This window comes from Montipora foliosa, chromosome 8, assembly GCF_036669935.1.
Source record: "Montipora foliosa isolate CH-2021 chromosome 8, ASM3666993v2, whole genome shotgun sequence".
Taxonomy (NCBI): Eukaryota; Metazoa; Cnidaria; class Anthozoa; order Scleractinia; family Acroporidae; genus Montipora; species Montipora foliosa.
The window spans coordinates 28,523,022-28,537,440 of record NC_090876.1 but is presented as its reverse complement, the minus strand read 5'-3'; the positions used below and the strand labels follow the sequence as shown (position 1 = coordinate 28,537,440).

At 40.1% G+C, this 14,419-nt stretch overlaps 1 protein-coding gene across 1 annotated transcript in view; it reads right to left on the bottom strand.

The window, feature by feature from the left end:
• Positions 1–269: 269 nt before the first annotated feature.
• Positions 270–14,419, bottom strand: part of LOC137967902 (cyclic AMP-dependent transcription factor ATF-7-like) — a 32,816-nt gene continuing 18,666 nt past the window's right edge. The window contains exons 7-10 of the mRNA XM_068814500.1: positions 13,311–13,382; positions 12,542–12,638; positions 3,598–3,706; positions 270–2,918 (exon numbers count right to left, since the gene is read on the bottom strand). Of these exons, the coding sequence (XP_068670601.1) occupies positions 2,707–2,918; positions 3,598–3,706; positions 12,542–12,638; positions 13,311–13,382 (490 nt within the window). The 3' untranslated portion in view covers positions 270–2,706. The remainder of the gene's footprint in view (positions 2,919–3,597; positions 3,707–12,541; positions 12,639–13,310; positions 13,383–14,419) is intronic.

Here is a 14,419-nt window from a genome sequence, read left to right as displayed (position 1 = left end):
ATTGTCGAAAGGGAGGGGGGGGGGGGGGGGGGTTAAGGGAACGACTATTTCCGTGGAGAAAAGTCAGTGTCTCAAACGTTTTGATCAGGATTGTAGATCAGTATTATTGGAAGCCATACAGCTTGCAATCATTAGGAGGGCTCCCTTCACTGCACAAGCCTTTGATGATAACGATGGTGACGATGTTGTTGTTACCAACCTTATTACATGATAAGGCGAGGACGAATTTAATTTAGGTCGTACCGCAGATACAAGGAAAAGCTAAGACATCGTATTTTTGGCAGGATAAATGGAAGAAAGCAATTGACTGCCCTTTATTAGCACATGACATAATGCAGATACAGTAACACTAAACAATTCAGTGTTAAAACCTTCCTCTTCGATTGGTGGAATTACATACAGTAGTCAATATCTCAGAAAGGTAGCATCTATAGTAATCCTACCAAATAATGATTCTAAGTGTCTTGATAACTCCGAACGTAAGCTAACATGAAAACCTACTCAACCGGCTCGGAGTGGGTGCTAAAGAATGGCTAAATTGCGTTGAGAATTTATAGTCGGCATGTATTTTACTATTTTTTGCTGTTGTTCTAGGATTAAAAAGTAGGCAAATGAAAGAGTAAATACAATAGCCATACGTACATGTAAAACGTCTCCTTGAGAGAAAGGTTATTTCAGCCTAAAGTCGCCTTAAAGGTATGTTACAAATTGTTAACTACGGACAGATGGGAAAAACGTTGAATATAATTACAGTACACAAGACAGAACCTAATTCAAACCACAAGGTCTCTTTGTACTTGCTCACATTACAAGTTGAACCAGATGAAATGTACCGATAGCAAGAAAGAAGGAAGATGAAGTAATGGCAACGGCAATGTCAGCGAAGGTACTGTAAACGTATTTCGCGATTGTTTGACCTTGCAACAACGAAGTCGACCAGAACAAACGCCACCAGTAAATATCCTCATTTTTGCGATTTTGTGATCACTGCTATTCGTTTCCATATAAACTGTGCGCCAATAGTCAGAGACGAGAAAAGTGAAATATCCTCGTGTGCTCAGTATGGGCCATTTCCCGCCGTTGTTCGGAGGAAGACGGGTACAGGAATGTACAAATGGAGAAAATAAGCATTGCGCTGACGTGAAACGTCAACCAGCAAACGCTCGTTGCTGCCTGAAGTGTAAAGCCTGGTTTTCACTAGCGACGCAAGCACAAGCGCAAGCATAAGAGCCCTTATTTCACCGTGAAAACGGGGTGGACGCAAGCATAATCACAATCGCCAGCAAAAGCAAAAGGATCAATTTTTTTCCTTTTCCTTGTGCTTGCGTTTCTGCTTGAGTTTGCTTGCGTCGTGTGAAAACGAAACGGAGCATAAGCTGCTTGCGCTTGTGCTTGCGTCGCTAATGAAAACCAGGCTTAATTCTGTTATTCTAATTTGTGTGTGCTCTCTCTCTCTCTCTCTCTCTTACCCTTTCAAGGAAGTGCTTGACAGGCAAGAATGAGCTAAAATCAGACAAATCACATAAACGTCAGCCTCACGTTTGCCGTCGACACTATGCTAAATCTCCCTAATAAGTGAAACGCACGTACGAGAAAAGGAGAGACTCCTCAAGACCTATTGATTTTCACATTCTTGTACTCGTGCGCACGGTGGTCTTTTAACTGTGGCCTTGCCGTTACCGCTGGGGGCACCCAACGGAAGATTTCACTGAAATATACGTTCGGATTTCGGATGGACTGTTGTATACATATTTCGAAATTCTCGCCGGCCGATCAGCTTTTCTCGAAAACAACCAGTCCCTTACTTTTTAGCAAATTTGGGCACTCAAAAAGGTCATGTAACATTACCGGTAAAAAAATGGCTTGCTGGAAAGTAATTTTTAGCTATCAATTTCTGAAAGAAGGACTTTGTTTCTTAAATCTATCTGGATCTTTAAGTTTGAGCTAAGACATCCACACAGATCAAATTCTTCTAACTGCTTTAAGTGTCTATTTAACAGTCTTGGTGCACTATAAGCAATTTTCTTTTGATGTTCTCAGTGAAATTTGTTTTCGTTAGGTTCCCCTGAGATGCAGCCGCCCTTGTCGAAAAAAGTGACTAGTGACAGCCACATGCATGGTGAGTAGTAGGTAGCATTTCAGAGTCGGTAGAAGTGTACCAAGAGTTACGCAATTAAGACTATACTAAAAACCTAACAGAACAGTTTTGAAGAATTACAGCGACGACTGGCCAGCAGCAAAACCGAAGCAACGGAAAGTAACCTCGTAATGATTACATTTTTATCATTTATTATTTCCTTTCTTTTGAACGTTAATAGTTTGGAACATGAAGTCATTGACAAAAGCAATGTGAATACTGCGTTCTCTCGTGGCCGTTCTCGTTGATTTTCCTCTAAAACTTGTTTCATTCTTCAGAAAATACTTAATCGTTCTTCATTTTTTAACGCAACGTTCGGTTAGTAAAGTTGTAAGATACTATGGACACACCAGCATAAACAGAGTCAATATATTCTCTTTTAAAAATAAAAATTAAATAACTAACCTTGTCAAAAAAAAAAATGAAGAAGTCAGTTATAGAATGATGTTTATGTATGGATCAGTGAAACTAAACACACGGCAAGCTGGTAATGGTTGGTAAGAATGTGGTAAAGCATATTCAGATTTCTATGATTTCTTAATAAATTATATCTTGGTATTCACACTAAACTACACCCCAATGGGGTTACTGTTTGTTGTAACCACGCCTTGTGCATTTGACACGCTTGCAATTGTTGTAGCTGCAAGGTTTTCTAGTTCCAAGGTGGCTCGGTGAGCCATCTGTGTGAGGGCACTGGTCGCAACATCTTCCGCTGTGGTCGGCTCCCCGTGAGAGTTTGCTGCATTTAGAACTCCATTTGTTTGTTCACCTACTTGATGATCTGTGTATTAAATACAAGAACCATGCGATCAAGATAAAAAGATCCTTTTCCACCGGCACAATGTGGACGCTCACTAAATCGACACAAAAGACATTCCTAAACGGAAATAAACCTGATTGCCTGAGAGTCGAGCGTTTATAAAGGCTATAAAGATAAAGATAGCCGAAATGTCTTGAAGTAAACTCAAACCACTAGAAGTCAGTGACACAGCCGCAGCTATACTCAACGACTGAAGAGAACGGAAGTCAGGGCGGTTTAGTGGTCATTAACCGAGCCCCTCCCCCACCTCTGTGACCCGGGTTCAACTCTCGGCCTTGAGGTCGTATGTGGGCTGAGTTTCATTCGATCTCAATCTGACTCTGGGTTTTTCTCCGGGTACTCCGGTTTTCCTCCCTCATCAAAATCGCCTCAGTCAATTACATCGTGCTGCGGGCGGATACCTTCGATCGATAGGGATGACTTCTGGCGGGTATCAAAAATAAATGAATAAAGTTGCTATCAATTAAAAAAACTGTATTCAAAAAAATAATAAAATAATAATAATAATAATAATAATAATAATAATATCGTTTAATTCATCCACTAAAGGAAAAATGCGAGACGCGCTGAGGCGACCAGGGTGAAGAAGACTCCTTATGCAGCTAAGTCGCATTGATTGTGTCATAATAACGATACTTACTGAGTAACTGAGAATTACGTTGTTGTGCTATTGTCACAGGACAGTCCTTGTGCGCCAGAAGAAGGGACTTTAACTGTGCAACTTCTGTTCTCAAGAGAGTTATTTCGCTCTAAAAATAGAAAAGGGCAAATTTGAACTAGTAGTTGCAATCACCACTGAATAATATAGTTACCACTTCTGAAGAGGTGGTGTAAACAGAACTGTCAGTTCATAAATGTCCCATTTACAACTGAAAGGTCAATTCTCAGTGGCTTATCACCCTAAACCAAATGTTGCAATGCCTTTTCCAAGCTTGCACCGATTGGTCACTAATAATTAATGATTTGATTTTGATTTTAAAAGAAAAAGACACAGCCACTTACTGCAAAAGAAATGCAATTCTCGCCATGAATCCCTATGTTCAGGAAAACAGAAGTGGAACAGATCCGGAACAAATCATACGCGTACCTACATCTCAACAGTGTTCCGAACGTGGTTTATTACATTGTTGGCTAAATTGTAGAATACCCGGCCACTAATTTGCATATGAATAGATAAGCCTCGTTCTTCAAACGATGCCGTTTTAAGGTGATTCCCTAGAAATAGAACTTGCCATAGATTTTCGATGATACTTTGCACACCCTTGAAACAAGTTAAGGAGACGATAAAAATGTAATAAAAAACGGAGATCACCGTGTTCGTTGACAAATACGGCTTTCACAATTGCCGCGCATCCCCAATGTTGGACAAATTTACCTCGATTTTATAAATGTAATCAATGATATAGCGCAGATCCCCGTGACATTCTATCAGGTTAATTCACGTACGAACATGAAAAATTAATTTGAGTGCCTTTGGGGTACTTAACACTCCAAAATAGGATTAAAAATTGAAGCGCAGCCAGGATTAGGCATATTAAAATACAATAAAAAACGTTCTCTGGCTAAAAATTTTTTGAAAAAGAATATAAGTTTTCGGCTGTCGATCTACAGCCTTCCACGGATAAAACGTTGAATGTAAATTAGTGAAATATATACAGAAAAGGCGAGATAAAAATGATAAAAAGAACAGAGTAAAGGTATGAAAAATGGTGGCTATTGTTTAAAAAGAATTTTATACTGATTAGGAATCGGCTTAAAGTTATTGTCAGCATGCTTGGTAGAAGAGGAATCTGACCAACAGATCGCCTTCTTGGATACTTTGGTTTCTCGTAAGGATAACACGATCACTATTGATGTTTACCGCAAAGCAACTCACACGGACAGATATTTAGACTTTTCTTCTCACCACGACAAACGCCACAAGATCAGCACAGCTGAGACCCTCCTACACCGCGCAATTAAACTCCCAAGTACACCGCAAGGGAAAAATACCGAAATCAATCACGTCTTTGATGCTCTACGAGCCAACAACTATCCCTCCTTTGTTATTTCCAATATCTTAAAGCAGAAATTTTCCAAACCACTCACACATGCCATCCCTTCACCTGAAGAATTGGTTGGCATGTTTTTTAAATGGTTTACGCATCAAGAGAACCCTAACGGTTTTGCTGTCCTTCCTTTTATCGATGGTGTTACGCAACCTCTAACAAGAATTCTTCGAAGACACGATATCCGAGTTGTAAATAAGCCCCTCAAGACTTTACAACAAGAATTCCTTTCTCCTAAATTCAGACCAGCTATTGAACACCAACCCAACGTGGTTTATAAAATACCCTGTGCCGATTGTGATTGGTGTTATATAGGTGAAACTGGCCGTTGCTTTGAAACCCGCAAGAAAGAACACGTTAGGAATGTAAAAATATGTGCTAATGGGTCAAACATTGCGAAACATGCGTGGTCTTTCGGTCATCGCATTGATTTCAATCATTCTCGAGTTATCGACAAAGGCTCTTTTCGTGTTAGGAAAACTCTAGAGGCCTGGCACACCTCTTCTACCAAGCATGCTGACAATAACTTTAAGCTGATTCCTAATCAGTATAAAATTCTTTTTAAACAATAGCCACCATTTTTCATACCTTTACTCTGTTCTTTGTATCATTTTTATCTCGCCTTTTCTGTATATATTTCACTAATTTACATTCAACGTTTTATCCGTGGAAGGCTGTAGATCGACAGCCGAAAGCTTATATTCTTTTTCAAAAAATTTTTAGCCAGAGAACGTTTTTTATTGTATTTTAATACTCCAAAATAGCTTTAACTTGAGTGTGGGCTGCCCGACGGGTAACGGCTCCTTCCCTACAATTTTAAAAAATTGCCAAAAAACTGGCCATAGATTTTTGCTGATTTTTTTTTACTACTTCACGAAGACACCGTTCTCAGCAAAAAATGGAGGTCACCGTACTCTTTCAAGAGAAAATAGCCATTCCTTGTCTGATTATGCTTGGCATCAATGGAAACCCGCCATTTTATCAATGTGCGCGAGCTAATACGCACATGTATGCCAATGGGCCATTTCCGAATTGCTGTTTGGCTTCCTTTCGAAGTGAGTCTTGGTGCTCAACTATTGTAAGGGAAATGAGCTTGATTTGCATAAGAATACGCAACTCATTTCCATTTGAATGGTTGTTTACCAGAACTCGCTTTGAAACTGAGGCAACAGCAACTCGGAAATGGGCTATCACGAAAGAAATTATGCGCAGTAGGGTTGCGCAATGCAAAGCCAGGGAATCACCTTACGAAAACATCATTGGCGTGGTATTGGTGTGGTAATCTTAAGTCCCAAAGTACCGTTGAGAAATGTAAAGTCGGTTCTAATTGGCTACGCAGAAACGATTTCCTTCAATGTTGTAAAGTTTATCATCTGTGCAGCAATTTGTCTCAAGGCTTTCTGGCACAATGAAAGTTATGGCAAGCCAAACATGACAAAAGTACATTCAGTTTCAAATCACCTATCGAGTTTCATTAATCGACAGGTGAGTGTAAGAAATTACTGCACTAGAAATTGAAATCACTATACGAGAATGAAAAACTGTTATACAAGATTTGAAATTACCTGTGGAGGGTGAAAAACACGCATCACGCGGCGAGATTCGAAATTACCCTTCAAGAATGAAAAACCATTAATTGAGAATAACGATGATGCAACAATACACCGCGAATTCTACATCATATGACGAGAAAAAGAAATCGTAAGGTGAGAACGAGAAATCATCACTCGAGTTTTTTTCTGAGCCGGTGCAGCTTGGCGGGAATTTTCAAATCAAAATGGCGGAGCAAGTTAGTGCAGAAGATTTGACAGAGTTTCTTGAATCTCTGAGAACTATGGAAAGAGCAGCGTCAGTTTATAACGCATCTGATGTTGTAGGTTTAGAAATATGTGAAAGGAGACTTGAGGAACACACAAGACTACTTATCGCCATATCGCTGTCACAAAAGAGATCTGTTTGAGGTGTTAACATATTCCTTGGCTGTATATGGAAGATGTCAGACATTTCAAATGCATCATGTTTTGTTCCAAAGTTAAAGTGCCACTACGACGAAAATGTTTGGTTTTCTTTCCGAATTTTGTCAACGTCAATAAAGTCAATATGTTCAAAATAATACAATGGTTATGCACTTAAATTTGGAACGATAGACGCGAGATAAGTCGGAAAATAGCCAGCCAAAAAACGCTAAAAATCTGTCCGCCATTACTCAGATGGCATTGGAGAAGCCTGCGATATTTTGTAAGCGGTCTTCACGCAAGATTTGGCTCGTGACGTCATACGCGCATCGCTTCGTGGGCGTTTGACAAAGCGAACAAGGCCATCAAGGAGTAATGTATATAATATCAGCAAAGAGCAACTCGGCGATCTTTCACATCTCATAGACGGCATGGGAAATTAGCCGCGTTTATTTTGAGCGTTGCGCATATGACGTTAGACCCCAGGCGATCCAGCTTCCTTGCTCACGGTCATTTGCCGTTCGAGTAATGGCGGACAGCGAAAACCGAAAAACTACGTTACAATAATCATACTTTTCGTGGGAATTTTGAGATAAAAATTGGCATGATACCTATTTAGTAGGTCTATTTTTAAAATCTAGAGAAAAAAGGACATGCAAAATTTTCATCGTACTGGCACTTTAAAGACTCAATTGGCATTATCCACAAGTACAGGGGAAAGACCGGCATACAATATTACGAAAGAAATGATAGAGCAACTGCGTGACACAGGAATGAACTGGACCAGCATTTTCTGTCCAAACACTATACAGACGAAGGATCGAGTCTGGGGTAGAAGACGATTTCACAGAAATTACGGATGAAGAATTAGACAGGCATGTACAACAGACTGTTAACTTGACACCATACAGTGGCGAAACCTACGTTAGAGGTAGTCTCAAAGGAAGGGACATAAATGTTCAATGGTTCAGGGTTAGGGAAAGATGCTAGAAGATAGATGGTGTAGGTAGAGCTGTGCGACGTCGGTATGCGATCTTTCGGAAAACCTATAATGTCACTGGCCCAAATCATGTATGGCACATTGATTCAAATCACAAACTAACCTCCCGGAGATTGGTCATCCATGGATGCATCGATGGATAAAGTAGAACCATAGTATATCTGAAATGCTGCACAGACAACAAAAGCCAGCACAGTACTTCAGTATTTTGAGCAAGGAGTACAAGAAATTGGACTCCCTTCAAGGGTGCGTGTCGACCAAGGTATGGAGAATGTGATGTGGCAAAGTACATGGTCGTTACACGGGGATCAGACCGAGGTAGCTTTATCGCTGGTAGGAGTGTTCATAATTAGCGAATCGAGAAGCTATGGGCGGAAGTTAACAGAGTCAGCTCAGCACTGTACAATGATTTGTTTGAATTCCGTGATAACAGTGGAACTTTGGACTCACTGGATGAACTACACCTGCTTGCTTTGCAGTATGTGTTTGTTGCTAGGATCAATGAGCATTTGAAGCCGAACCTTACTTGCAAATACATTGTACCAAAACCACCTTCGCAGTTAGAGCACAATTGACTGGCTTGCCTTGTTTCAGCTAGCGGTAATTTGTTTGCTATCCACAAACTAGTACCGGTACGTAAACTGCTATTACTATCGCATAACACTATAATGTAAATATCGAAGTTTAAATGGACACACATTGTAACTTTGCCCTGTTCTTATGTTAACATGGAGAAACATGTATGTTTGAACACAAGACAAATACGTACTCTCACGTATTATCAATCCGCCTCACAGACAAATAGCCCCGGTCAAATAGCCCCCACTTTCTGGACGATTAGTCCCCAATCTAAACACATTAATAATCACATTAATAATTAACTTAATTACACTAAACTTACTTGATTTAATATTTTACCTAAGTTACGATTCCAAAAAGACTAATTGTGACTTAGTGTTAACGGTGCTAATATTAACTTAAACTGGGTTAACTAATTGAGCTCAGGCCTCTAGTAGCTGAATTTCTCTTCCCATTGTGGTATTCGTTCCACAGGCAAAACAGCTTCTTCTGCATTTTCTTCTAAGTTACTCTCTGGTGTCTTCAAAGCTTCTGGTCGGACACAAGTCGAACCTGCAAGGCAACCAACAACGATTCCTTGTAGAGCAGCTGTATGAATACAGGGGTAACTGGGTCTTTCCTTTGGCGCGTCTGTTTATGACAAGGCGTTGTGCCACCCTTCGAGGTTGTTGTTTGTCTTCACTGCTTCCATGAACACGCTCCAGGTGGTTGGTGGGAATATCTCACTTGTAATTCTTTTTATTTGGGCGTAGTGCGGATAGTGCTTGTCGCTCTTGTGCTGACAAATTATCTTCAGCATTGCTAAAGGATATTGAAGCAATTTCTAGCTTAGTGCGTTCCTGGTAGCTTTAAAGTGCCACAGAAGGTTGTAGTGGCGGTTGCAGCAAAGGTTGTATCAGGTTGCAAGACCGGTTTCGGAACACAGTTGCGTGCTCTAATGGGCGAAAGCAGACCAAATGTACGTTGAAGGTGCTTCTTCTATATTCCTGCGAGTGACGTCCCTCGTTTTAATCAACCAATCAGAAGACAAGAATTTTCGATCCGTTTCGCGTCGCTTGGTTAATTGAACAATTAGAGACAAGCTAATTTGGCAATCGAAAGGTATCAACTGTGGTGCGTTGAAAAAAACCCTTACGATGAGTCGCAAGTGCTAAAAAACTTAAATGGTTAAAATTGTCAACCAAGATGAAGGAGTTCTGATTAGCACGGTGGCGGTGTAATGTTGTGAATAAAGTAGTTGTGATAGTGTCACCCTCCTTACCGTATATAACTCCGTTTACTTTTAAAGGAGAAAGAAATAAAGCTCCGACTTGAGGTGGTCTAAGAGCTCGTGGTCTTTCTATTTTGCGATTTAAGAGGTAGTAGGTGCGTCGGGGTTTAGTAATGCTTTGTCGCGGAATGTTTAGGAAACCAGGGCACTTTGTACTGCAGTTGCAGTCACAGCTGAGGTTGTAGGGCGGGCTTGTGCAACAGTCACGCCTGTTATGGGTACATGAGAGATATTCTGCCCGGCACTTGTTGTTACCCTTGAAGTTGCAGCATGGCCTTGGGTAACATTTGGGAATGTTTCAGTGGCGTGAGCTACAGCCTGTACAGGAACTGTTACAGCTGAATCTGCACAATGAAGATTGGTTTTAGGTTTTGTCATAGGGTCTGGTAACAATGCGCTAACATTTCATCATCATCATCAACGGCGAATTGAAATCCTGGGTCATCTTTACTGTCCACATCCTTCAAAACAATCAATAGAATCACTAAGAAAAATTTACTTGAGAAGCAGCACATGAATGGACTTTAAAAAGTCCTATTATTCTACATAGAGGTACCATCACCATCCCCATTGTCATTAACGCCATCAGAGTTTTGTTGCACATGACCTGATACTTTGTACTCTCAAGTATACACAACAAATCTACCCTGCCCTTCTCTCCCCAGCCATGTATGTGAAATGTGCAATATTAGGAGAGATCTAGACAATTGGCACACATCGTCTTTGCAAGAAATCAAATTACTTCAAAACTTACCTCTACAAGAAGAAGCAGCAACACTTTATGAGGCCGTATATACACAGGCTTGTTCTTGAAAAGGCGATGTAAGATAACACCTTCTTGACCAGGTGCAAGCATCGGCTTAACGAGCTTATTGTGGACTGACATGATTATTTCTACGTCCACTAGGGGAGGAATCGTTTCTCCAAACGTCTCCATTACGGTTGCCTCAACCACCACTTCGTTCATGCCTTTCGAAAACTGACATGCACTGACACACGTAACCATGCTCAGTTAATGCTACTCTCTTTCCCGGGCGGTGCAACACTTACTCCTGGGCCAGGAAGTACTATCAAATCACACAAGAATGGAGTAGTTTCTTTCGCCTTGGATCTTGACCGATTTGTCCTGTTTCTTATTCATCCAATTCATCTCATGTTCATGAGACGCCTGAAATGCGAAGAACTTGCAATCGCAGTCTGATTTGGGCTCGAGCTTGGATTCATAAACTTGCGAGCGTCCAAAGACACGGGATACTTCAGCATTAACACTCGATGTTGGCTGAGACATTACATCTGTCAACACTCTAACTTCCTGAAGAAGTTGAAGCAGTTGCTGCTCATGCTGCTGCGCCAATTTTTTTTTAAATCCCCGAAAGCGAAAATCTCCGAAAGGGAGGGTAAAGAAAGCATGGCGGGAGGAATTCGCGCCAAACTGCACTCCGCTGACTACGTGGTGCTCACCAGCTCAGTAAAAACTCGAGTGATGATTTCGCATTCTCACCTTCGATTTCTTATTCTCGTCATATGATGTAGAATTCTCAGTATATTGTTGCATCATCGTTATTCTCAATTAATGGTTTTTCATTCTCGAAGAGTAATTTCGAATCAACCAGGCGTGTTTTTCACTCTTCACAGGTAATTTCTAATCTTGCATGACAGTTTTTCATTCTCGTATAGTGATTTCAATTTCTAGTGCAGTAATTTTTAAACTCACCTATCGATTAACTCGATAGGTGATTTCAAACTGAATGTACTTTTGTCATGTTTGGCTTGCAATAGAAAGTGTTCCTTTGGCCTCACAGGATCACGGAGAGCAAGACATGTGGAAAGAAACGACTCCTAGTAGTCGAGCAACTTGACTCACACCTTTAAACCTTTGGTCATGACACAAAATTGCGAGACAAAATATTTTTACATGTAGAGACAAAACTTTATCTTCACTTCAAATAACTATAAACCTGGAAGGTAGGCGCCCGATTAGGTTAAAACAAAGGAAGCCGCGAGGAAAATTCGCCAAGTTATCCATGTGCCAGTGCCTATACAAGCCATAAAACAGGAACTGATGCACAGCAAGGATGAGGATGGCAATTTAACAAACACAAACACAATTAACACTCCGGGTGACTATTCATTTTTTGTTTCATGTACATGTAGAGTATAATTATTAACTTCTTAATTATTGTTAACTGCGGCTCATTAGCCACATTTTATGGAGACCCTTCAATTGTCATAACAGGTAATGTGATTAATATTAAAATAGCAACACTGGCAACTCGCTGCGGTTTTGTAAGCCAAATTAAACCCGCAAGGACTTTTCCTTTCAACTGTTTTCAGTTTATTACCACGAGATTTTTAACTTGCGCTTATAAAAGCACTTACTCAATTGCCAGCTTTAGTCCATTGTCTTATTTTACATTAAATCTTACCCATATATTTTTCTAAAAAACCAGGAAAGATTTATTGCTGCTCGACGTTTCGGGGTCATCATGACTCCATTATCAAGAGACTAGTTACATAGCATGCAATTAAGAAAAGGTACAAGATACGAAACGTCGAGCAGCAATAAATCTTTCCTGGTGTTTTATAATATGCCTTTGCTTCAGCAAATCTCTACTGATCAAATATATTTTTCTCGTATTTTATTTTATCTTCTGTAGTGTAAAAGACAAGGTTAAACAATTAATTTATGCTTCCTGCCATGGGGAAATGGTTGTAGCTGTACATAATTATACCTGCAAATGAGAGTTCGTCGTGGTAAGATCCTCAGCTTTTTTTTCTAACTGTTGCACCCATATTTTCCTTTTTTCTCTACACCTTGTGGCTGCGGCTCTGAAGAAAACAATAAGCCTTACATTAAATTTGAAAGCTTGAAAGGTCCTAGCAGCACACTGAGCTACATGTACATGCACTTACAGCAGTTGCAAAAAGACCTGAGGAAAAGTAATGAAAGTCAAGACTCCAATTTCCATTTCACACTGCATTGTTAACCATGCTACAGTATTACAGGCCAAAATAATGTCAGAATGATGAACTGATTTTTCTTTATCTGGTTGATTCATTCAACAAAAAATTCGATTCGATAAGAAAAATTACTATATGTCATTTGAACAAAACCTCCTCAGTTTGTGACATAACCGCACGTATGGACTAACACCTAAACACCTTAGATATCTTATGAAGGGTAGAGTTTAGCGAAGTGACAAAGGCAAAATTCTGTTTCCCATGAGTGAAATTATTTAGCTTATTTGATGAAAACATACAAGGTTAATAGCTCTTAATTAAAACAACAGCATAACAATAATTATAAATAGAATTTACACCCACAGGTACAGTGTACAGAACATGTGGCTTTCTGGGGAGCTCTACGACAACTGAGAAGAAAAAGCTGAGAAGATACAAAAGTATCCTAAGCCTCCTAGAAATCACACGAATACGAATAGTATAAAGTGTCTTTAGAAAATTACAAGTTATAGTTAATTTCATGTCCATGCGTTGACCCACCGATTTCTTTCAAGGAAGCGCTTTCGTCTCTCGTCAGGGTCCAACTCATCTTGCGTTCTTCGCGGACGTTTTCTGTCAAAATGAAAACTACAGCATGTTAAACAGTCTTTTTACTGCACCATCCGATTGACTAATTCCTCCTTCAGCAAAACTCATCAGATATCTGGCAAACTTGTACAAAAATAGTTGTCCCCTGCCTCTTACACTACATACAAGTAATTTAGTGTTATTGTTATTATTATTATTATTATTATTATTATTATTATTATTATTATTATTATTATTTTAAGAAAACAACGAACCTTTGAGTTTAAAACATATTTCAACAGAAACTTCTGCCATCCTCAGTTAGTCAGAATACAAAGCAATGGAAGCTGAATTTAGAATAAATTGAAAATGCTAATGTCAACTAGACGCTCCATGAGAGTACGCTGGGTTGCCTGTGGTACATGGTACACAAAAACAGGAGGCATTCAGTTGGCTGGTATTGAACTGCAGTGTTCCAGTTATAATTTTTCTTGTGTGTGTGAGGGGTCAGACGTCGCGCCAGAAGAGGACCTTTGGCTCAGACGTTCACACATTTAATTATTTTGTAATGTCCTGTCCCACTTTGAGGTCCTTTAGTTTTTTAAGCTTTTTTAAGTAATAAATTCAGTTCAACAATAACAAAACACGCTCTTGAGTAAAATTCACTCGTTTCTTCTTTAAATAGTCTGCAACAAACTAACAGCAAATTGCTCTGACGGACGTTTTCCTGCATGTCATGCATGTCGCGGTGGGCTCATGGTTAGTGCGCTCGACTCCGGATCGAGCAGTCCGCGTTCAGGTCCTAGCCGGGGACATTGTGTTGTGTTCTTGGGCAAGACACTTTACTCTCACGGTGCCTCTTTCCACCCAGGTGTATAAATGGGTACCGGTGAATTTAATGCTGGGGGTAACTCTGAGATGGACTAGCATCCCATCCAGGGGGGAGTAGAAATCCTCTTAGTCGCTTCTTGCTACAGTAACCGGAGATGAGCGCCGGCCTGATGGGCCTTCTAGACTCGTAGCAGACTTAGCACACACTAAGGAATGACTGAAGATGTTGTTTCCGCTTCATAATTCCTTTT